Source organism: Podarcis tiliguerta, assembly GCF_965153285.1.
Source record: "Podarcis tiliguerta genome assembly, chromosome: 13".
Lineage (NCBI taxonomy): Eukaryota > Metazoa > Chordata > Lepidosauria > Squamata > Lacertidae > Podarcis > Podarcis tiliguerta.
The window spans coordinates 2885189-2909412 of NC_139546.1; the positions used below are offsets into that span (position 1 = coordinate 2885189).

The 24224-nt window shown below is 42.9% G+C and overlaps 1 protein-coding gene across 9 annotated transcripts in view; it reads right to left on the reverse strand.

Moving 5' to 3' along the window:
• PLEKHG4B (pleckstrin homology and RhoGEF domain containing G4B) overlaps window positions 1–24224 on the reverse strand; it is a 104374-nt gene that overhangs the window by 740 nt on the left and 79410 nt on the right. For 7 of the 9 annotated variants that reach the window (XM_083407374.1, XM_083407376.1, XM_083407377.1 and 4 more), the window contains 9 exons: window positions 16510–16759; window positions 13232–13321; window positions 12896–13120; window positions 11327–11497; window positions 10247–10427; window positions 9312–9428; window positions 8070–8339; window positions 6399–6613; window positions 1537–4974 (listed from right to left, as the gene is read on the reverse strand). In XM_083407374.1, the coding sequence (XP_083263500.1) occupies window positions 4951–4974; window positions 6399–6613; window positions 8070–8339; window positions 9312–9428; window positions 10247–10427; window positions 11327–11497; window positions 12896–13120; window positions 13232–13321; window positions 16510–16759 (1543 nt within the window). In that variant the 3' untranslated portion in view covers window positions 1537–4950. Of the gene's footprint in view, window positions 1–1536; window positions 4975–6398; window positions 6614–8069; window positions 8340–9311; window positions 9429–10246; window positions 10428–11326; window positions 11498–12895; window positions 13121–13231; window positions 13322–16509; window positions 16760–24224 lie in introns of those variants that run through there. The other 2 variants (XR_014503938.1, XM_083407379.1) reach the window with 2 other exon arrangements.

Sequence of the window (24224 nt, forward strand, 5' to 3'; positions counted from 1 at the left end):
GTCCCTTTGAAGTAGTCACATCATGATGACACCGGGTCGGCAGCCCTTGGGGGGGATGGGGGAGGAAAAGACCTGGCCATCCCCACCCCTACTTTAGATTTATGGGAGGATTCCAAAGCTTGTAATGGATCAGCTTGCTTTTAGGGCAACTATCAGATTGGAAGCACAATGCAGCATTTACTGAATCTGTTGACAACTTAGTGAGGCTTGCAGTGCTGCTCAATCACCTTTAAATGGCTTTGCTTCTATATGCAGATCCCTCTGTCTGTAAAGGTAAAGGGACCCCTGACCATTAGGTCCAGTTGCGAACGACTCTGGGGTTACGCACTCATCTCGCTTTATTGGCCGAGGGAGCTGGCGTACAGCTTCCCGGTCATGTGGCCAGCATGACCAAGCCGCTTCTGGTGAACCAGAGCAGCGCAAGGAAACGCCGTTTACCTTCCCGCCGGAGTGGTACCTATTTATCTACTTGCACTTTGACGTGCTTTCGAAATAAAGGGTGGCCCATAATGGGCATTCTAGGAGAGACTGCAGGGCTGGTTTGTGATTCACAAGGTGACAATATAAAAGTGGAGAGAGAACCTGCACATTATTCCTTGTATTGCGGGTTCTGCAAAAGCTGGAAAGTTACTATTTCCAAAAAAATGGAATCTTAGGATTATATTCAGTGTGTATGTGCTACCTCCCTTGCCCAGTTGCCAACACCCAATATTAGGACTGTAGTGATCCCAAAATGATTATCTTCTTTTCCAATGTGCCTGTAATAAAAACAAACTTTCCTCTGAATTGTTTAGAATTTAAAAAACAAAACAAAAATTCGAGAGCTTTTGTGGATTAATAGCTACTCTTCGTGACTTAGATGTACCACTTGCTGTTTACTGTTTCAACAATTTTTCATCCTTATTTGTATGATGCATAAAGATTAAAAATATGGGCCTGCTTGCTTTATCCTATGTAAAACCCTTCTCCTATATTCCTAGTTTCCAAGACCCTTGATATTTGAAGAATGATTCTTGAGACTCCCTATTATTGAGTAAATTATGAAAAGTCTGGCAAGTAAGGAATGAAGGAAACATCCCCATCTCAATCTCAGCAGTTATTATACTGAAGGTCCCCAGAGGTCGGGTTGCCAGGCAAAAGTTTTTTTGTTGAGCTTTTTTAAAGTTCTGCCCAAAGTTGCTGAGCTTTCCTTGCTCCGTCTCTGGAGCTGCTGTTCTCAAAAGGGGGGTGGGGGGTTTCAAGCTACTATTTTAAAGGAAATTCACCGAAACTTACACTACCAGCATGGGCTGCCATACCTCCAGATTTTCCTGGACAATTCAGGGATTTCCACCCAGACAGTTTCCAACAGCCAAATTCCAGCTATGTCCGGGAAATTCCAGACATATGGCAACCCTACCCAGAGGCGCCCCTGAGATATCCTTGAATTTGCCTATTTAAAAAACATCCTTCCACACAAGGTGCAAATTTTATGAATTAGTGACACAGAAATGTTGTTTAAAAAAGAAAAGAAAAAAGGATCATGTACTAAATCAGTAAAGGATAATACAAATGTTTTATTTATTCTTCCATCTTTTAAAATATATCATACATGGCAACGTTTGACTAACAAAAATAAAACTACTTGAAGAGCATATGAACAATACGTATACTTTTTTATTTAGTTTGACATAAATTCTGTTCTCGAAGTATGTGGGTGTTCCCTAAAGGGGTCTAAGGGGGGCAGACACTCTCTAGGAGAGGTTCAAGTCCTTCAAACCCAGTTTGTGTGCCCTCTGATGGGGCAGGGAAACAGATGACCACCCTCCTGAAGGCCAGAGCAACGTGGTCAAGCTGTGCTGAACAAGCCATGGGTGAATGGAAAATGATATGAGTGTATAGCTGAAAACGTATATATATATTTTTAATGAACAAGCCATGGGAGGCTCAGCTCTGAAATTCTGCTCCCTTCATATAGTGGAGCAAGTAACTTGGTCAGTGCTGGAAGACCACCTCAAATGAAAGTGTGAAGACACATGAAATATATAAAGCGAAGTCACTGGAGATTCTTCCTGGGTTTGTAAGTGGTGAGATGTACATTTCTTTTGGGTCATACGCTGGGTCAGCCTTTAGTCTTGCTCTTCCCCCCACCTTTCTCTCTATACCAGCGGTTCCCAATTAGCTAATTACTGAAGACCCCCTATTTTTAAAAAGCCAGGCCAGAGACCCCCTACTTTTGAAAATTTTGATTACTCTATGGTAGTTGCCTCTGCAAAGCAATTTTTGAACAACATGTGGGGTAGCCCCAATAAGCAAAGGATTTTAGGTATGCTAAAAAACAGACTAGGGCTGAGCGATATCTTGTTTTCAACATCACGATACATCAGCAGCTAAACATTGTAATATCCCGATTTATAGCAATGTCTGAAGTTGGAGATCAGGTGTGGGGATGAGGGAAGGACCAGTCACAGAGATCGGATGGGGGGGGAGGGGAGGAAGTGGAGTCACCTCCACTGCATGGCTTGAGTGCGAGGGGCTGGGGCTGGGGGGGGGGGGCCTCCACCAGTGGGGCAGCCAGCAAAGATGCACGTCCACGGTGGCTGTTGTTGCTTTCCTGCTGACTGAGAAAAGCTGCTCCGCCTCAGTGCCAGGGGAAGATAGTGCCACAGGGCCTTGAAGTGAGGGAATCAGCTGCCCTGGTCTCCGTCAGCGTGAGGGACGGCAGCTCAGATCAGCAGTGTTATTCTCACGCAAGGAGTGATATAACACTGTATATTGCCGGGTCAAAATCATTCTCACGGTGTGATTTCAAAAATGATTTTGGACAATATATTGAAAAGTCGCATAGTGCTAAATCAGACCATAAAATTTTTGATATTACCATTCAAAAATGACAAAATATTTGGGGGGAGGCAAGGGATGGTGCCATGGACCCCCTGAGTGCGTTCTGCAGACCCTCACAGGTCCCCGGACCCCTAATTGGGAACCCCTGCTCTATACTATAGTTCTGTAAGAAAAATTGTCATCATGATGCAATTTGCCTGGCAACCAGGCAGCCATGCCAACTGCAGTGTGACAACAGAATAGCAGGCAGGCAGATAGCAGCCAACCCAGGTGAGCTCCAGTGACATTTGTTGGGGGGGGGGGGCTTTAGAGAATGGGTTTGACACACCACTGCCTAAGATATTCCTCCATTAAATGTGACTGGAGCAATGTTTAAAGAAGGGTGGGAAGCACTTCAGATATTGGTCTGGCAAAGTGCTTTCTAAAGTGCCCATCCTTCTGTTAAACATTAGATTAGCTGAGAGGTAAGGGAGCAGGTGTTTGGGTTGAGCTGGGCAGCTGAGCGAGCGAGGAGTGGGAGGCAGAGTGGGTGAGGGGTATGGTCAAGTGCAAAGGGTGGGGATGGCCAGGGGTGGGGAGAGGAGTGCAAGACGGGTGGGGATTGGCAAGTGGAGCGAGCAGTGTGATGAGTTCGGCTGTCAGTGTTTGTGTGATCAAGGCACCCATGCTTCCTAGTTTTAGTGTGTGTTAGAAATCACTCAATGTTTGAAGAGTTAAACTGGAAGTCACTTAAATGCTGGACTCAGCTTCCCCTGTTGAGTAGATCACTTGAGAGATGGGCCTTTAACAGAGAACAAATATGACAGGGAGCTGGACCATCAGAAAGACAAGAGGTGGGTGGAGTCCCGCCCTGAGATTGTTAGTTGGAAGACAATGCCAGTGGTTTTTTTAGGAGGAAGTTTTAGGTTTTCAGTTGGCTGTGGTGTGATCAAGTCTGTTAAATGGAACCCCTTCATCCTGGGCTCAGGCTGAATATATGTGTCAATGAAACCCAATATCCTAAAGACACCACAGTCTCCACTGTGCCTCATTTCCAAAGGAAATACAAACCCTGGGTAAGCGCCTTGACCCCTGGAATCTTGCACCACTTGGAGATTAGGGAGGTGTGTAACAATGTGTGTGTGTGTGTGTGTGTGTTTGCTAAGTGCCGCATGAATTTTTATCTATTTATTCATTCACCTTATTGAAAGATGGAAACATTCTCGGCATAGTCCAAAACTGCTTCAGGGGTTGAGAAAGGGATATTTTAACTTTAAACACATGGATGAACTGGCACCTTTCACAGCTAGCTTTTGCTGCAAACTTGCAGAAGCCTTCTCCCCTCAGGGTGAAGTTGGCCCCAGAGGGGACAAAGTAAGTTTGTACTGTACTGAATATTGTGAGGGTGCTTTCACAGTGACTCTGTTACTCACATACAATTTTTTTACTTATCTTCATCCAGTTCTATGCAATCTTGTGTTAGAAAACTTAAAAATTCTGCACCAAGCATAGCTGTTTTCTGCACCCGGTATAAACTGTGAAAATTAAATTTGTATTTCCCGTGTTTCTGTGTTTTCAAAGCACAAGTGCTGATCTTTGTCAAAATGTGTTTGTGGTTGCCTGCAGCTTAATATCCAACTAGGCTGAAGGTGTTTGGACAGTTAGAAAACTTGTGCTATTGGACTTGTTAAAGTTCTTTTCTCAGCCTGGAATTTGCTCTGAAAATGTCTGAGAATCTCTACCGTAAAGAGCTACAGAAACTTATTTCTATTCTTACTATCAGAAATATTTCAATATTCTAACCACACTTGCTTTTAAACCTGGACTGTATGCTACTAAAAGTTTTTAAGAGTCTGCCATGAAAATGAGCAATTAATAATGCAGAACAATAAAATTAATATTTACAAACAAATCCAGCCACAATTTGTACATTTTTTACACAAAATACTTTCTGCATTTACAGGATTTCGAAAAATATAGTAACAACTAAATCTCACCAGTTATATACAAAAAAGAGGTCAAAAGTAAAGGAGGGGAATCAAAACCAAACTTCCTAATACAAACAAGGATACATTTCCCCCCCTCAGAATAATGCCACCTGGACTCAGAGCTGCAGGTTCTGCGAGGTTCAAGTTTTAGAAATCCGTATTATGGATTCTGCACCAAATCATCCTGGAGAATGACAAAAGTTTGATTTTTTTATTATTATTTAGAAGCAGTGAAAAGAACAAATATTTTTTTCTAAAAGTTTGGCTGCAATAAATCGTATACGATTGCTCAGATGAAATTAATTTGGAACAATCTGCAATATCTGGATTAACACTTTGTAAAATCTTTTTACTCCTAATTGTCTAAACAATGGGCCCAACTGAACCTGTTTGTGGTGTAGAATTGCACACATGGATTTGGATGCCAGTAGCATGTCTGCTTGGCCCCAAGACCCATTTATGTCTGCAAAGACTTCACCCCCTGCTCTCCATGCATGAGCACAAGGGTCGGGGGGGGGGGGGGGCTCAGTATGATGGATGTACCATCTGCTAAAATGTAGAGTTCTGTGAAGACTTCTTGTTGGACACATGGATTATGTATTGGATCTGTGAAATCTAATCCTATTTAGCCAAGGTCTTTGTCACGCTGTTTCTTCTCTGCAGAAGAGGCCTGGTTAATAACATCGCCCATCATTAACTCCGCTGTGTGGATGAATGAGACGGGGGCACTGAGGCTGCAGACCTATCTGCTATTTCCAAGGGGAAAGTCTCACTGAACGTAGTGGGACTGACTTCGGAAGAGCCATGCATAATGGAATTGCTCTGCTGAGGACCTCCAGTACAAGGCAATCTGCCATCTGCTATGTCTCAGTTTCCAAGTGCACACAATGTCAGCACTCTAGGGCTCTGGTCTTCAACTGGTGGGCCACGACGTACCCGGTCACAGCCTGATCTAAGGTGGGTTGCAAAAGCAGTATGATTTCATGTGGATTGTGCCCTCTTCCCCATGGGTTATGATTTTCATAACAAAACATAAAAACCAATACATTACTATTAGGCTATATGGGGCATATAGTGACATAGAGCATGTGTGCTATACAGTACAACCACTCAAAATAACATCTGGACATAATGCTGCAAGAAAATCTCCCAAAAGCAATTTTTTGAGGATGGAGAGAGAGGGGGATTGTTTTCGTACATGATAAGGATCCCACAATCTATTTGGATCAGCCAGGGATCTACCGGTAGATCACAATGGTTGGACATCCCTGCGTCTAGTTCAGCAATCCCTGAAGTACAGAAAAAGGAGCACTCAGCAGATGGAAAACTAAATTGGACAAACTGCTCTAAGTGCTGGTTTGCTTATTATATGTTTGGAAGCTCAAACCATGGTGAGAAAGTGGATGTAATGGCTTGATTGAGCCATAGTGTGGGATTTCTACAGCTGATGTTGGCATTTGAACCTGGTGAGCCCTCCAGCACCAATGAAGTTGGAAAGGTAAGGACTATCTCCTACCCTTAATGCCATAAGTGGCAACTGAGTGATGCTGGTAAAATATCCTCACTCTCATTTCTATGTATTTACACCTACTGAAGGAAGACACTCACAGCAGGGACATACTGGCTGCTGGGCTTTGATCTGAGGTTCTTCTCTGAGAGGGCAGGAGATGTGCATTGCGATGCAGGCTTGGAACCAGGGCTTGAAGTGCCTTCATCGAGAAATGTCTCTGCGAGGAGTGGGGAGAATCCAGCCTGGGCAGAACAGCTGAAACCACTTGAGCTTTCACCGGACGTGCACTGGGATGACTCTGAACTCTCTGTAACTACAGGAAGTAGGAAGGAAGAGACCAACAACATTAGAGGTTGCTGCCAGCCTATTGTTCAACAGGAATTCCACCAACACAACTGAAAGAAAGTAAACTTACAATCTGTGATGTTTTCAAGATTATGGGTCTTTGTAAACTGTGCCAGCTGCACACTATACAAGGTACTCTTAGCCTGTACACAAACATTTGGCTAATGAAATATATGTTGGCATTGTCAGGACACAAGTCTGTGTGAGTCTTGAACTGTTGACCTGAGGAACGCCAGGCAGGAACGGAGCCTGGACACCATCACTTTCCTTTGGTCAAAGCAGGAAACTGCAAGGAGACTAGCCAGATTCCAAGGCACCTTGACTGCATGCTTTTTAGCACCTGCTGAAGACATTCTTATTTAGACAAGTCTATGCAGGTATCTAGAAAGTTTGTATAAATTTTAATTTGTTTTAATATATTCTACTAGGATTTTGGGGGACGCAGGTGGTGCTGTGGGTAAAACCTCAGTGCCTAGGACTTGCTGATCGTAAGGTCAGCAGTTCGAATCCCCGCAGCGGGGTGCGCTCCCGTCATTCGGTCCCAGCTCCTGCCCACCTAGCAGTTTGAAAGCACCCCCAAGTACAAGTAGATAAATAGGTACCGCTTTATAGCGGGAAGGTAACGGTGTTTCCGTGGGTGGCGCTGGTGCTGGCTCGCCAGCTGCAGCTTCGTCACACTGGCCACGTGACCCGGAAGTGTCTCCGGACAGCGCTGGCCCCCGGCCTCTTAAGTGAGATGAGCACGCTGTTACGATATGAGTACAACGCAGCTGCAAACAAGCAGCTCGATGTTTACATCACATGATGTGGCTAGTCCTGGGAAAGAATTCACAGGGCCGTTCACAGGGCTTTGTTCTGTGTGTAATATGAGACCTTCCTGTTGCGTGTGTGAAGGAAGTCTTACTGACTTGCTAGGAGGAGAGTGAACTGAACGGACATGTTTTTGTACAGCTGTAAAGTCAGAAATAAACTGTAGAAATGTAACAGACTTTCTGACTATCTTCTTTCTCCTGCTGGTATGCAAGGAGCAAAGGGGGTGTGCATCTTCCACAGTGGGAGATGTCGCCAATCAAGATCTCCCTGGACTTGCGGGGATGCCAGCCAGGGTAGATCACCGGCAAACAAGCCCCGGGAACCAGGGAGAGGGGCCAGCATCTCCCGAGGGGGCATGTTTTCCAACACACACAACCCTAGAGTCGGACACGGCTGGCCCGTACGGGCAGGGGTACCTTTACCTTTACTAGGATTTTAACTTTTTTTGGTATGTTTTAAATTATGCTTGTATTTTTTTAGCGATAATTTTTCGTTTCATCTTTTTTGTAGAGTACTTTGAGGTTTTTTCCTACAATCAAACAGTATATAACTTTAATGAAATATAAATAAATGATTGGCCTTCCCTAATTCTGGTATTGCAATGCACTCACTCATTGAGGGCTGGCTCCCAATGTCCTGTTCCAGCTCATCTTCCTCAATACAGGCTCTGACATCGTACGACCAGTGGTAAAAAGGAGGTCCCACCAAGCCTGGGTGAGACGGGGCGGAATATATGTGCAGATTTAGTGAGCCCAGGATGGAAGATGAGGACTGGCTGCTCGAGGAAGATGTGCTGCTGTTTGAGATGGTGGAGTGGGGCCTCTTAAATGGCGTAGAGTGGTCAAATGAAGAAACAGCTATTGAGGCACGGCTCCTTGACTCTGGCAAAACAAGCAAAAATATCTCTCTCAAGACCCATAAAGAGCCAAGTATATACAGTAAAAAGTTACGTCTAGAAAAGTTGTAGAGAAGAGCCATAACTCAGGGAGGTGGTGGTGGGGGGGTAGAGCAATTCCTTCAAGTCAAAATATCCAAGTTCAATCCCTGGCATGTCCTGTTGAAAGACTCTTCTACAACTCTAAGGACCTTGCCTGATGCCCTGGAGCACTGCCAATAAGCGTCTACAATCACTAGACTAGATGGACCAATGGCCTGGCTTGATATAAAGCATATTTATATTTCAGAGTGTTTCCAAGGATCCCAGAATTGGTGCAGCCTAGCTAAGCCTCTCTCACTCCACAGAGAGGCTGCATTTGGAATGTTTGAAAATACTTCTTCCTTCTGTGTTTTTACAGGACCAAAATCACCATGGAATTGGTCTGCTGTGGAGAATGTTAACGTGCTACACATCTTCTCAAATTGTGTGCCGCAAGATGTCTACTGGATCATGGATGCACGTGAGGCTGGGCTGAAGCCAATTCTGAAGGGCAGTTTGATGGCACATTTATTTACAGAGTCACCATCTTTTCCATTTGAAAACACCCTAAGTAGTGAATTATCACTTGAGAATTTAAAGGCTTGTTATGTGAGACCAAGGCAAGCTGATGGTCTGCCTGAGAAGCGAGGAGGAAGAATACGGAAGAATATTCACGGAAAGCAGTCCTTTCGCTGCTCTGACTGGTTGAAAAAGCCTAAGGGCTTGGGAGTTTCTTAGTGGGATTTTTGCTTTTCAAAAATATGAGGGTCCCCTCAGTTTCAAAATTCATTTGCCTTGCTATTGAGGAACAGAACTTGCAGAACTAGCTGTGAATTTTTTCCATGGGGGTGGGGATCCAATAAAATAATTTTTGTAAGAAGTGGACAAGAAATTTAAAAGAGTTGCCAAAGAAGTGAGGGAAAGCATCAAACTGTACCTGCTCGTTTCATTATATAGTCTATTGCTCGATCACTTATAGCTGCATCACTGGGCTTGATGTCCATGAATGGTTTGTTTCCTATGCCCATCGACACCATTTCTTGCATTCGGAGTTCTAAAAGCAACCATCCAAAAACATGAGAGAAACAGTTAGGAAATATACATGTTTGAAAGTATTTTATACTAAGAAAACCCAAAACGAGTGCGAAGGAAAACGACTCTAATAATACAAACAATGCAAATTAAAGGGGAAGGATGTAAATGTTACACTGTTCCATGTGTGAAAACTGTTGAGCTCTTTGTACAAAAGAATATATGACAGAGACTTTTTTGTTTTGCTTTTTTAACAGAAAATGTAAGATTGTGTGCCAAGAGTGCTTCAAATTCTGCCAGAAGAAAACCACCAGTGCCATTGTCACCTGACCATTCCTAGGTCCCCATGCTTGCTCTAGTAGACCAATAACATAATGTATATTAAAATAGTTTAGATATGAAATGCCATTACATAACCTTATTGGATCTGAGGCCGAGATCCAACAAAGACGGGGAACATATGCACATGGGTGGTGATGGGGTGGTTCTGAAGGAGGAAGGCAGACAATTTCTCCCACCTTCTCACCTCTTGCGGAATGTTGCTTTTGCTATGTATTCAGAGAGTGTACATAGTGACTTGCAGAGTAACCTAAGGAAAAATATAGCTCCACATCCCCAACCACTGAGGTTTTAATGCACAAATGAAATTAAATGTACCAACACTTCCTTTGGGTTTGGGGTGGGGACTGAAGGGTTATGACACAGGGGTCAGACAAGAGTTGACTTTTGAAGGATGGATTTGAAGGGATTTGCGGGGGCATCACACTGGTTGTTCTAGGAAAGAGTTTCAGGCATAAAGGTCAGCAATAGGCAAAGGGCAGACTATTCTGGCAGGCACACCTCGGTTTCTCAAGGCTTGTCTCCAAAGAATCTTTCCTATGAGATTTGTCCATCCAATCTTAGTTTCTACTGAATTTGCTTGAAGGATGTAAGTGTCCTGAGATTTTCTTCTCCTTCGAAACCAGATTTCAAATCTGAGGCCACTATCTCCAACATTCTCTGTCATTCCAATCTCAGCTGTCTGCAAAAACATAAATATATAAATAAATGTGACCAAGAAACATGAGGAACACTGTTTAAGAGCATGAAAATCTATTAGTCCTGCCAAATGAAGAAGTGTATATGGATGAGGGCATAGTGGCTAGAAAACTGTATCAGTATTGATTTTCAGTCACAGAAGCATGGTTCTCACAAATGTGCATTAAAGTTGCAAGTAATGAGCACATTAATTCAATGATTACGTTTTTGTCCCACTCTTTCTCAAGGGTCTCAGGGCATATGTATATGATTTCATTTGCAAGATAGGGCAGGCTGAGAAGTTCTGACTGGCCCAATATATAGGGTTGCCATTTTTTATTTGCCAAAGGTTTGCCCAGAGTTTTTGAACTTTTTGACAAAATCGCAAAAGTAAAGTTTTTGAGCTATTTTAGGGGAAATCACCAAAAACGACACTGCCCACTGCGGACATGGGCTGCCATATGTCCAGATTTTTAGCGATTTTCGCCTGGACACTGCTTCTGACTCCAGTATTCCAGCTGTGTCCGGGAAATTCTGGATGTATGACAACACTATACCCAACACTATATCCATGAGTGGCCCATTCTCAATATCTGCAACTACCAGCCATCCTTGTGAAAATGTATTGAATGGATTTTACTAGCTGGACTGCTAGAGACTGCCTTAAATAATGCATATACCAGATCACTTCCTTGTTTGTTTCTATTTAGCCCCTTCCCCACACTAGCAAGTACAAAACACTATGAGAGGTGGTTTGCTGTATTGATATTCCCCCTTTCCCTGGAGGGGTTCAAGGTGCCCCCCCATTCAAGCAATGACCAGACCCAGACCTGCTTAGCTGCATCACATGCCATCAAACCACACCCAAGGCAGGAAAAGCACACCCAACAAGGATGAAGTTACCTTAAATGACTGTTTGTACATGTAAATGTCATATCCCCCATCAATCTTTTTTGTTTTACTGAACAAGATGAGGTCTTCGAAAAGGAAAACATGCCTCAAGTACTTCTTTCGGCCACAGCACACAATAAACTCATCTTGACACCTCAGCTGCCCTTGTTCTTTCAGATTGACCTGATCAGAGAAGAAGAGACAACACAGGAGAAGGGATTTCAGAGAGGAGGTTGGTTCAACTTCCTTAGGCCTGAGGGCCGCTTTGGGCTAGGGTTCTCCTAACATGAATTAAAAAATAATATTTAGCACCTTCCAACTAGAATCAAAGGTCCTTCATATACAGTGGTATCTCAGGCTACATACGCTTCAGGTTACACACTCTGCTAACCCAGAAATAGTGCTTCAGGTTAGGAACTTCGCTTCAGGATAAGAACAGAAATTGTGCTCCGGCGGTGCGGCAGCAGCAGGAGGCCCCATTAGCTAAAGTGGTGCTTCAGGTTAAGAACAGTTTCAGGTTAAAAACCAGTGGCATAGCGTGGGTTGTCAGCACCCGGGGCAAGGCAAGTAATTTGCACCCCCTAACCCGTGGATTTGTGCCCCTAACCCTAACCCCCAGATGTTGCGCCCGGTGCAGCCGGCCCCCCCCCTGCACCCCCAACGCTACGCCACTGTTAAGAACAGACCTCCGGAACGAATTAAGTACTTAACCCAAGGTACCACTGTACATGGCGGCAGTAATCTTACAGACCTTCTTCTGCTCCTGGTGTTTTGGGGGGTGGGAGGCCCTCCAAGATGATCCTGAGGGACGGTAAGACAGTTCTAAAGCTGTAAAGCAACCTGTTAGTAAATTCTGTAGCCATCCCCCCCTTCTTTTTAGCTAATAACTATATGGGTTATAGTTATCAGCAGCAGTCAGGGCTCTAGCCTGGGGACTTCCAGCTGCTGACCCCAGCTGTGGGGAAAGGTTTTTCTTCCTTTCTTATTTATAACAGAATCTGGGGACTTCCAATAAAGCTGAATGTTGGAAGCTTCAGGATGGAGAAAAGAAATAATTTTTCCACGCAGTCAAAACTATTAAATTTGCTCCCACAAAAAGCAGCGGTGGCTATCAATGTGGATGGCATTTGAAGAGTAGCAGACAAATTTATGGAGGATAAGGCTACGAATGGCTGCTCGCCACAATGGCTCTGCTCTGCCTCCACAGTCAGAGGCAGGAGGCTTGTGAATAGCAGTTTCTGCCAATCGCAAAGGGGGAGAGGGCTGTGGCACTCAGGTCTTGATTGTGTGCTTCCCATTGGCATCTGGTTGGTCACTGTAAGAACAGGATGGTGGACCAGACGGGCCTTTGGTCTGATCCACCAGGCTCTTCTTGTGTTCTTACAACACAAATGTAGACAAGTATTATATGCAGAGGCTGAGCTGAGAGTGGCTGGCCTAAGTGGACGGAGGTGTGATTTGAACAGGGGACTTCCTGCCTCATAATGTAGCCACCACCACCAGGCAACTAAAGCTACAAAAATTAAGGTTTCCTGAACAGCACAACAGGGATTTCGGGGGTGGGAATGTGGCTGGACTCACATCACACCCTCTGATGGCATCCATGGCAAGTAAATCATTTCCATGGCGAAGCTGGAACTTGACCATTTCTTCAGCAGCCCGGAGGGCGCTCAGCTCCTGTTCCTGCGCTGCCGAACACTCCTTGATCAGATCCTTCAAAAGCAGTGCATACTTGCTCATTCTCTGGATAGGTTTCAGCAGGTAAGAAGCCAGGTTCATTTTATCACCCAATTCCTGCTGTTTATTCTGTAAGATTAGTAGAAGGACACATAACCATTAGGTGATAAAATACCACAAAGGTCAACAAATTCTGCTCAGACACAATCATAGATGTAGTAAACATTAAGCGATAGTTACTTTAAAGAAGGTATTTCCATGGCTTATAAGCAAAGCGTCTGACTGCGGCTTGTTCTTGCTGTACAATGCATACATTCCAAACTGTTCTTCCTGAAATAATGAAAAATAGACTTGGCATTTAATTGGCTAATTAATGATGATACACATCAAAGACATTTTATCATCATTTGTTTCTTTTATTAGTCACTTTGTTATTAGTCACTAATATTTATTAGTCACTTGCTTCAAAAAAGTAAAACTCAAAGCAACTTACAAAAATATTGAAAAGAAGCAGAAAAATCAAGAATATGACAATGTAAAATACACAAGGATACTATATATAAAACCCAGATCTAACTCCACCCCACCCTACTAAAAAATTAAGCAGAAAAATGAGATCCAATGTCCTGGGTGAATAAGAATGTTTTTGCCTGCTGCCTAAAAGCAGAGAGGGGTGGCACCAGCGTGCCTCCCCGAGGAAAGTGTTCCATAAACTGGGGGCCACCACCATTTTGTGACTCCTGATACAGGTTTCTTATGTTTATGTTCAACACAGACTGATTATCCTCTGACTGGTAGTATACTTGACAGCACCAGTGAGAATGTTTTATGCAAATTATTGAAAGCTAAGTAAAATGCCTTCTTACAGCGAGTGAATGAAACAAAAATTAACAAAACCTATGAGCTATGTAGCTCATTCATCAAAAAATAATAGCAAAACGTATGAGCTATGTAGGAGTGGGGGAAAACAATGGGTATTGCTCAAGAATGATGGCATCATTTTATTAGTCTAATGAAATAAAAATAAATAAAAATAGGGATCATAAAAACTAGCAAGATGTTAAGGATGCCAGAATTTTTGCAAAAGAAATTGACTGTTTGCCAGTATGGTATAGTAGGAAATGTGATGAGGGAGACCTCAGTACGTAGCCCCACTCAACTAGAAAGCTCCTTGGTGGCCCCTTGGTCCATTCACAAAAGCCCTGTTCAGGGATTATTTAAACAGGAACATGAAGGGGTTTTGTTGTCCTCCATGAGTTGGAAGCCATCTGTCCAAAGCTGGGAGCCTTTGATATGTGTGGGACTCCTGCGAGACCAGGAAAACCAGGGCAGCAAACTATGCAGAGAGCCTCCACAGATCAAAGAAGTTCCCTTCTATAGACAATCTCAATCTGCAAACGGGGACGGAGCGGGTTGCTCAGTCTCACCGTGGTATTATTATCAGTATCATATTTATTAAGAACGCTGCTTGAACATGCTGAGCAGAAAGTGGAAATCACTGTTGCCAACGTGATCAACAGTTCTGACAAGCTAACAGCCACATTGTGCACATCACAGGCATTTGATGACATCATAATGGCAAAGAGTAACTTAGCTTCCAGAAATGGATTGAGTGGAATTTTCCACTTTATTTCATGGCAACACATACAGAACACCCGGCAGTGGTTAAACATGCTGAGTAGTGAGCAGTTATGTAAGGTTGTTGTTGCACACACTAAATAGAGCATGAGACTGAGTAACTGTAGTCCATAGAATCATAGAAATGTAGTGCTGGAAGGGAACCTCATGGTCATCTAGTCCAGCCCCTGCAACTCAGGAATCTCAGCGCTTGGTCCCTGTTATCCTTCTTTAAACCAGGTAGGTAAAACCAGATAGATATTTCCTTCAGACTCAATATTCATTTTTAAGCGCTTACTGGAGATTTTTGATGACAGAAAAATTAAATGAAGGTTATTTCAACTTCTATAATTTCATTTTAGAGTCTAAAACTTAAGACCGTAAAGAAAATTGCATCTGTGCTGCCAGGTGAGAGCATCAAAGTAGTGACTGAGAACACAAACCCCTTAAATTATTGGGGGGGGGGGTTTACCATACCAAGGCAAACATTTAGAGGGGATTCATATTGGCAAATCCTGGACACCATCCAGTCAAAATTAAGGACTTAAAGTCTCATTGATTTAAACAGAAGATGTTAGTTGTCCCATAGTACTGCTTTACTTCAGAATGCCTGGACAGCCAAAAAATTGTAATTAAATTTTGCTCCCTGCTTCTCTCTCTAACATAATGCCCTCAGAGTGTTTTCCATGCATGCAAGTAGGAACTTGCAAAAGTGGAAATCAACAAAAAGATTCTTGCCTGCCAGCTTACATACATACAGAATTTGAAAACTAGCAGTTTGGGCAAATCAGGGGCTACTATAATGTACAGGAACTCGTATGGGATGAAACCGAATCACAGAATTATAGTGTTTGTAATGTTCTATGACACAAGATCTTAAAACTTTTTAAACAAGTGATGGAAGAAATAGGCAATATAAATAAATGTAGGGGAAGTTGCATTAAAGACCTTTAAGGCTGCTATCCTATACACAGTTACCTTTGCCAAACTCATTGAGGCTTCCCTCTTAGTAGACATGTATTGGATTATACAGTAATTCTCCAGGTGAAATACAAACAGGTATTTAGTGGCAGAAGCAGAACACCATTATTCAAATCATTACAAGTGCACTCTGTCCCTTTTCCTCCAGTGACACAAATCAGAAATCCCATTTAAAAGCAATTTTGGGCAGGGATGGGGAATTTATCTACCAGCCAATTGGACCAGGGTGTAGGCCATAAAATGTCAGACCCTGTGCTCTTTCAGGTCAGGAGATGCTCCTTTCTTGACTGTAATGGCGAAGAAGGGCTTGTCCCAGCCGCTTATCCTGGGACAGAACAGGCAGCTGGGATCATATGATATGTATGTGTGTTTGGGTGGGACAAAAGGGATAGGGATCAGCTGGACTGTCAGCCTTGTTCTAGAGGCCGTTGCTTCTTGTCTCACATGAGTAGGAAACATGACAAACTGTCCATGTGCTGACAGATGCCACACAGGCAATTTAGTGGAATGGAACAAGAGGGCAGTGGTGTCTCTTGGGGTCTCCACTTTCAGCAGCACCCTGCTCCATGCCAAAATCCAGCCTCCCTCGGCCTCTCACGCTCCATTCTAAGTAACAGTTGCGGTGCCCCTGGTGGTGTGCTGAGGCTCCGTGCCCAGTGTGACCGAACCAGTCCCCCTCCCCTAAATCCGCCTCTGAAGAAGGCCAAAGTACTTTTAACTGGAAAGAACTATATGGAGCTATCTCTAGGGGGGGAAATGCAGTACAGAACCCTGAACAAACATGGTGTGCAGAGAGAGAGGGGAATTACAGAATTAGATAACTTTATGAGGGAAAAGTGGTATTTCCTAGTAATACAATTTTTAGTCAATACAAGAAGATATCTGAGGACAATAACACACTAATGGAAAATGAGACTTACATGTCTGAGAAAAGAGTGGCTAACCCGCAGGGGGAAATCTGTGCAGTGCTCCAGTTCTTTCAGGAAATACAGACAATGGAAGTCATACAGCTTTTCCAAATTTCCAAATATGATATTCCGCTTCCCTCGCAAATCCTGAGGTAAGTCAATCCTTTCCATTTCTGGAAAATAGCTGTTGATGATATAGCCTAAAGATCTGACATACTCCCTTTCTGTTCTGATCATCTCATCCATTATGTGGTTCACCTTGCTGTTGAAAGAAACAGAAGAATTGCATGGAACACAGACAACAATGATTAATAAGCAGTAACTTAAGAATTTAGCATCACAGGATGGCTTTGGTGAACCAGTCATACCTATAAAGACATGGAAATATATTGATGACAAAATGCATACATGTGATGACATGAAGCAGACCTGTGTACTGCCTTCTGGGGAACTCCCGCGGGATTCATGGATTTCCTTTTGCACCTTACTCGTTCTGAACTGAAGACACTTCTCCATCTCTGGGCCTGTAAGTGGGAATGATTCCCAGGAGTAATATTGTACATTTCTCACTTGAGAAATCATCCATGCAAAAATCAGGGTTGCCTCATTGGCTGCTAAACGGTTATTGCGGTTTACTAATTTTGGCAAACCTCTACCAGCATTTGTAGTTACAGCAGCCAATCTTAGTTTCCTGCAGGTTTCAGGCTCTTATTTGCAGCCAGAGTTTCCCACTCCACCCTTCCTACTGATAAAAAAACCACGCACACTCTGATACAGAGGGGCTTAGCCACATCAGATGCTGTAGAAGAACAGTAACTAGCCAGGAAGACAAAATAATTTTGTTATTTGAAACAGGCTCCCCCTACACAGTACAGAACGTTTCCTATTACATCTGCAAAACTATTATGACCTTTTCTATGTTTGCATTCTACTGTAAAACAGAAGAACATTCCAGAGATGATGTACAGCTGCTTTCTCATGAATTTCCCCAAACAATACAATATTCAGCACACAGGGAGTTCCTACTGGGAAAACAGGCCTGAGACTGAACGATTGAAAGGCAAGCCGTGAGGAAAAGGATTTAAAGAACTACTGGCAGTGGGATTACTGACTTCTCTTTCCCTGGATAGCAGACCCCACTGCCATACTGCATACTGCATTTGAAACTCCCCCTTTGCTGTGTGGCATATGGTATACATGTATTGGGGGGGGGGGGCTGTCAAGGGCTGTCACTAGAGAAAGCCCCAAATCCTCCTTATTTGACTCTCAGCCAATTAAAGCAATTTTAGCTATTTATGAATTTAGCTGAATGTTTATAAATTAAGTGAATCTGTATACATTTGCATCTAGCAAAAAGCAGTAGTTTTGAGACAGAAAGCAAACTTTCTTTGGGCTTATATGATATATACATGCACCAGCAGCACAGGAAACATCCTAAAAAACACCTTCCCTCCTGTGCGATCTGAAAGGGAGGAAGGCCCCCTTTAAGGCAGCGCCTGCTACCTGCAGTCATGTGCTATTCCAGGGACTCCAGGTTCTTACCCAGGGTTTGTTTCCTTTGGAAATGAGGCACAGCAGAGACAGTGGTGTCTTAATAATATATGGTTTATTTACACATATATACAACCTGAGCCTATGCTGGAGGGGTTCAGAGTGTTATGCTCCAAGCTGGTCCCTTGGATACAAAACAAAAATACAGCCTTGGATACAAAACAAAAATCTGCCATCCTCTCTGCCACAGTTTTGCTAGCACATCACTGTCCACAGCCATCCTAAGAATTCTGGCCTTTTGTCTCCTGCTAATGAACTCCAGACGGAGGGGCTCACATCCCTCTGCTGTCCAGCAGAGAGCAACTGCTTTGTTGATCGCCCACCTCCCTGCTCCTTTGTTTGCATAACAACTCCGCCATTCTCAGGCTTTGTTCCCCTAACAACCACACTCAGTGCTTGGCAGTTTAAACTCCCCCAACCTTAATTAATTCTAACCTTTATTGGACCAGGAATTTAGGATGTCTCACACCCCACAAATTCATAACACTACTTATTTTAAATATATATTAATCAGGGTACCTGTTTAGTCTATCAAATGTCCTATTTAATGAGATTTACCCTGATTAATTGGTTAAGCATTGATGTTCTACTCCTTAAGACGTAATTGTGAATGTAGTTGCAGAGCTATTTGGATCTTGGCCAATAGATTTTGCATAAATAATAATTATACAGTAGTCCAACCATTTCTGCAGGAATGCCAAACTTCTGATTTTGGTCCCTGATCACAATAGCAAGCTATTTTTCTTGGAAAAGTCATAATAAATAACAAGATGAAAAAATCTTTTTTAATAATTCCAGTGGCACCTTAAAGATCAACTAAATATAAGCTTTCAAGGTAATGGCTTTCTTGTGTAATACACACTTCGTCAGATGCTTTCTTGGAAAAGGTAATTCTGGCACATCTCTGTACTGAGTGGATACAGATAATTCAACCACAGAGGAATGAGAAAGACAGCTTAGACTCTCCACTAATTTATTTCTCACAGTAAACCAATGGTTTTCTCTCAAGTCACACTAGGGTGCCTGGCACACAGTTTAAAACTGGACAATGCCAGTATAAGTGGCTCAAAACACTTTAGAGCATCATCTAATCCATCTCTTCACTTAAATATATGCTATGTGGCACCTTTGCCCACACATTGGCCCAGGGTGCTGTACCTGCTTCATGCGACAGATCAGCCTAGGACAATATTTAGATTTGTTGCACTCAAGTCTTAGACGTGTATCTGCCACTGTAGTAGTCATTTTAGTTTCTTTTAAATTTGTCTCCTGTTGATAATAATAAACAACCTTAACAATAGAAGAAATATTTTGGGTCATTAACCAAAACAGGAAGGGTTGAATCTCATACATCTAGAGCAGTGTTTCCCAACCTTGAGTCTCCAGATGGTTTTGGACTACAACTCCCATTATCCCTAGCTAGCAAGACCAGTGGTCAAGAATGATGGGACCGGTAGTCCGAAAACAACTGGAGACCCAAAGTTGAGAACACTGGAGCACCAAATCAAGAATCAATACCTATAAATTTGTCAGAATGGGGAAATGCTGTGGAATAGTCTCTGCAGACCAGTAGATAAAATAGTTTGAATTGTAGTCTTCTTAACCTAGGTACCAAGGAGAGTGTGATTTGGAGGACAGAAGTAGCAGTGGGGGGGGGGGAATGCTGAAACCCCCTGCCTAACACTTCTTGCCTACGCTGCCCTCCCCAGCCCCTATTTCCAAGTCTGTTTTCCAGCCGCATGCCTGCCAAGGCTTGAGGAAAGGCTGAAGTTCAGAGAGGAACTTAGAACTTCAGGTGCATCACCTCTGAATTTGGGGCTGGGAATATCTGGAGCCAGACCTAATTTGTGGAAATGTAAACAGTTTTGGGGGGTGGTTTGGGGGTGAACAAGCCTAGCCTTAATCCAAATAAAATGGAAGTGCTGGGAAACTGGCCAGTCTGGGTGGAGATGTATTGCTGAACCCAGATGGGTTGAACTCCCCGGAAGGATGAAGGTCACAGGTTGGGTTGGAGCACTCCTGAATTTGACACTAATGATGGAAGCACCAGTGGCGTCAATGGCACAGAGTCAAGGGACAGAGTCTTCTAGCTGGTGGCCCCATGGCTGCGGAACTCCCTTCCTACAGAACTATGAAGCTACAAAAAGCTACTGCAGTGCATTGAAGGCTCATTTCTTCCAGTCTGACTTTAACATTATTATTTTTAATGCGGTTGATTCCACTTGGTGCGTTCCTACAGTTCTGGATTCTTATGTTTTCTAACATGTCACATAATTATTTTTAAGTATCAAATGGATCTCAGCTGATCTCATTTAGTTGTATGCTTTCTTGTGAAGACTATGAATTGAAAGGAAGAATATACATATGCTAAATACTTTGTAAAAAGCAAAATGGTGCACCATGATTCATTTAAATGACAGTCCTTATTTTATTAAACCAAGCTTGGATTGAATGGTATCAAATGAAAGGTACCTTTAATGCAAAGTCTACTATTGTAAGAACTTGATTTTGGTCCAATCAAGATGAAAACTCAGTATTACTGAGCACATTATTTATGAATAATGGCCAGGGCAGAAACACAATGTCAAAAGGGATATTCTTTCCTTCAATTGCTGGCAAATTTTCTCCAAATTACACAATATTTCTACTTATACCTAATTAACAAATTTGGCTTGTTTACTAGACAACTGGATGGCAGCAGTATCGTTCACGATACTGGCAATCCCAGCAGAGTTATTTTATCCTACATTGTCTATTTAAAATTCATTCGTAGGTGAAGGGAAGCCTGTCACAAGAGTTTCATTGTCGCTCCTGATTCTGATTAATCTAGGAACACATTTTGAGACTCCAGTTCTGGTCACAAATGAAAGAAGTTAATCTGAAAATCTACAATTCAGCATCTCAAAATGGAAGTCTTGCCCAAAAAAGAACAAAAAGAAACGTTGGCAAAAGAAATGTAAGAGATGGAAAGAATTCGAGAAGTGCTTTGTCAGAAAAATTATTGCCAACAAGATTAAAACACACACACACACACACACACACACACACCAGAAGCAGAAGCAGAAAACCAGCTGGAGAGGTAGTTGGATGTCAAGTAAATTAAATGTATGCTAGAAGACAAGATTTAATTAAAACAATGCATTCTTTGTATCTGGTCTTCAGCATGGAAAATGTAGGGCAGGTACTTTTAACTGAAATGACATTTTCAGGGAGTCTGAAAAACTGAGACAAATACTAATGACAAGAGATGAAGTTCTAGCACTTACAGACAAATTAAAAATGAACAAATCATGAGGTCTTAGGGTTCTTAAATAACTCAAATCTGAATTTGCTAGTCTTCTAACAAAATGTGTAACTTGTCTGTAAGATTGCAGAAGGAACTAGGATATTACAGGCAGTTTAGTTTTTGTCTGCTCTGCATAAAGTGGGAGAAAGAATTGGTTGGTGTCTGTCTGAGGAGACACTGGAGAATTGTGCCTTTGAGGGTAAAGTCAAACTGTTGGAGAGTTAAAGCGCCTGCTGTGGTTGTAGAAACCGAAACAGGAGAGACATGTTTTGCTGCAGCTGGGGCAGAGGAAGGTGTCCAGTTGTGTTGCTGCAGGTGTACCATGATGTTTCTTCTCTCTGTGGTCATTCCAGTGGTCATTCCTCCTCTCGCCACTGCTGTGGCTACATGACCTCACTGTCTCTAAGTGGTTGGGGTCTGCAAGGGATTCCCACACAATGGGGCTGATATTGCCAGTCTTGGTAATTTTGTATACCTGGGCTTCACCATAACCAGCAACCTCTCGACTGATGCTGACCTGGACAAGAGTATTGGCAAGGCAGCAATGACTCGCCTCTCCAAAAGAGTATTGGAAAATGTGGTGCTAATGGAAAAGGATTGTTAAAGACAGCTAGGCGTACAGAACAACTCATGCTGAAGAATCAACATGGCTTCTGGAAAGGTAAGTCTTGGAGTTCCTTAAACGTCAAAAAGCATGTAAAGAGACTGCCAATGTGCTGTAATAAGTTTGAAAAGCACTTTGCTTGCATGCCCTTTGACTCTATTAAAAGGAGGTCCAAGTTGGCAATAGCCCAATTTTGATGGAGGAGTTTCTTCTTGTTTGCCTGAAGATGAGGATAAGTTGCTTGGAGGAGCAATACCAACCACTTGCTAGTTGGACCTGTGTCTATCCTAAAAATTGACGGAGACAGGCCAATTGGGTGGTGGAAATTGTAAATGCTTCCTTGAAGGACAGCTGTGTCCTTGAACCTTTAAATGAAGCAGTGGTAAGACCTTTGTTTAAGAAATTGCAACTGGATCCCAGCTTCCTAGATATTTGGCAGCCTCCAATCTTTCTTTTCTGAGTAAGGTCACAGAGCAGGTAGTAAAAAACTTATTTCCACACTTTCTTGAATTAAGCTATTTATTTGGATCCTTTCTAATCTGGAAAGGGCAACTGTTGAGGGTGAAAAGATGGTGAGGAGCACGGAGACCTAGTCTATGAGGAACGATGAGGATAAGTGATTAAGTGGCAATATGGCAGCCGCATCCAGATATCTGAAGGATTAGCTCAAAGAGGATAGACCAATTTATTTTCTAGTGCTCCAGAGAGTGGGATTTGAACTGATGGATTCAAAGGAAAGAATAAAGTTATTCAGACTAAAAAGCATGAGCTGTAGAGTTGGAAGGGACCACAATGGTCATCTAGTCCTCTTCATTGGAGGCTTTGAAGCAGAGGCTGGGCGTTCACCTACCTGAGACAATGCAGAAGTGGATTTCCTGCATAAGCAGAGAGTTGACTAGATGATCTCTGAGGTTCCTTTTAAGTTCTGCAAACCAGCTTATAAATTATGACCTTATTCTAAGGATCTAGAAGCTCAGTCAAATCTGGGAAGTTCAGTATCTGCATCGGAAGGGATGCATGCGCTACAGAAACCTGTCTGCCAGCGTATCTGTATGTACCACAAGGGGGGGAAAGTATCACTGGTGAGGTAATGTGATAGCTTTTCGGAAAATGTCCAAGCTAAAATACAAGCAAGTCAATGGCATCAAGACATTTGACAGCATCCCAAACTCACATCAGCTTCAGATCTTGGATGGAAGTGTTAGCGACAAATCTGAGCCTATTAATGTGCACTTTGATATGCTCTCCTGTGACTGTTTTGGACCTTTGCAAGTGTTCATGTGTGCACCAGAGATGTGTTCCACCGTGTATCCGCAAGACAAGCAAACTGAATTGCAGTGAGAAGTGCAGATACGGCAGCAATCAGGACCTCTGCAACAGAAATGGTCTAAGCTATATTATCGTACTATTATCTCATGCTATACTGAATCGTTTACTGTTTATACTGGATTTATAGTGGAAATATAAAATTTAGCACTCAGCAATGCTGATTTTTCACATTGATTGGACCCAAACCATTTCTTATACAATACTTTTCATTTGATATTATGCAACCCCTATTTGGTAAACTTTATGAAAATAAAGCATGGCATTTAACTGAATCACCCAAAACCACTTTGTTTCAAATGTTACCCCCCTGCCGCCGCCTCCAATGATGCGTGTTGCCCACCATCAAAATTCATAAGCTGCATGCTCCAACAGCAAGAAGACCTGGGAATCTGGGAAAGGGGATTTCCTATCACTGCCCTCTGCAGCCCTTCCCCTTTGCTACTGTCAGCCTCCTCTGCAGAGGAGATCAGGGAGCTAGCTGTGAACCAACTAACCTTGTGAGAAGACCCTACCCACTCTGAACTGAATTGACGGATAGCTTCCCAGCTTCTGCATGAAGACCTCCAGTGAGGAAAAGTCTACTATCGTACTAGATTAGTTCAGCAATGGAACCAATTTCCTGAAGATGTGCTGGGCTCTTCCTGGAGGTCTCAAAGGACAGGATTGTTGTTCACATCTTGGGGATTCTCTAGCTTCAGATTTCTCGCACAGAGCCTACAAGGCTCCTCCAATTCCATGATTAACCTGGAGACATGCAGTAAGAATGAGAACCAGCTTCAACTTGAAAAGTGAATGTCTAGTCCTGATGGTTGCAAAGGATAACCTGAAACTTGAAGGCTATGTCTACCCTAATAATGTTCCACATACATGAGCAATACAGGTACATGTGACCAATTTGGGCGTACTTGAGTAAGAAGAATATGTGACTCAGACAGCACACTTCCCATAACGCAGAAC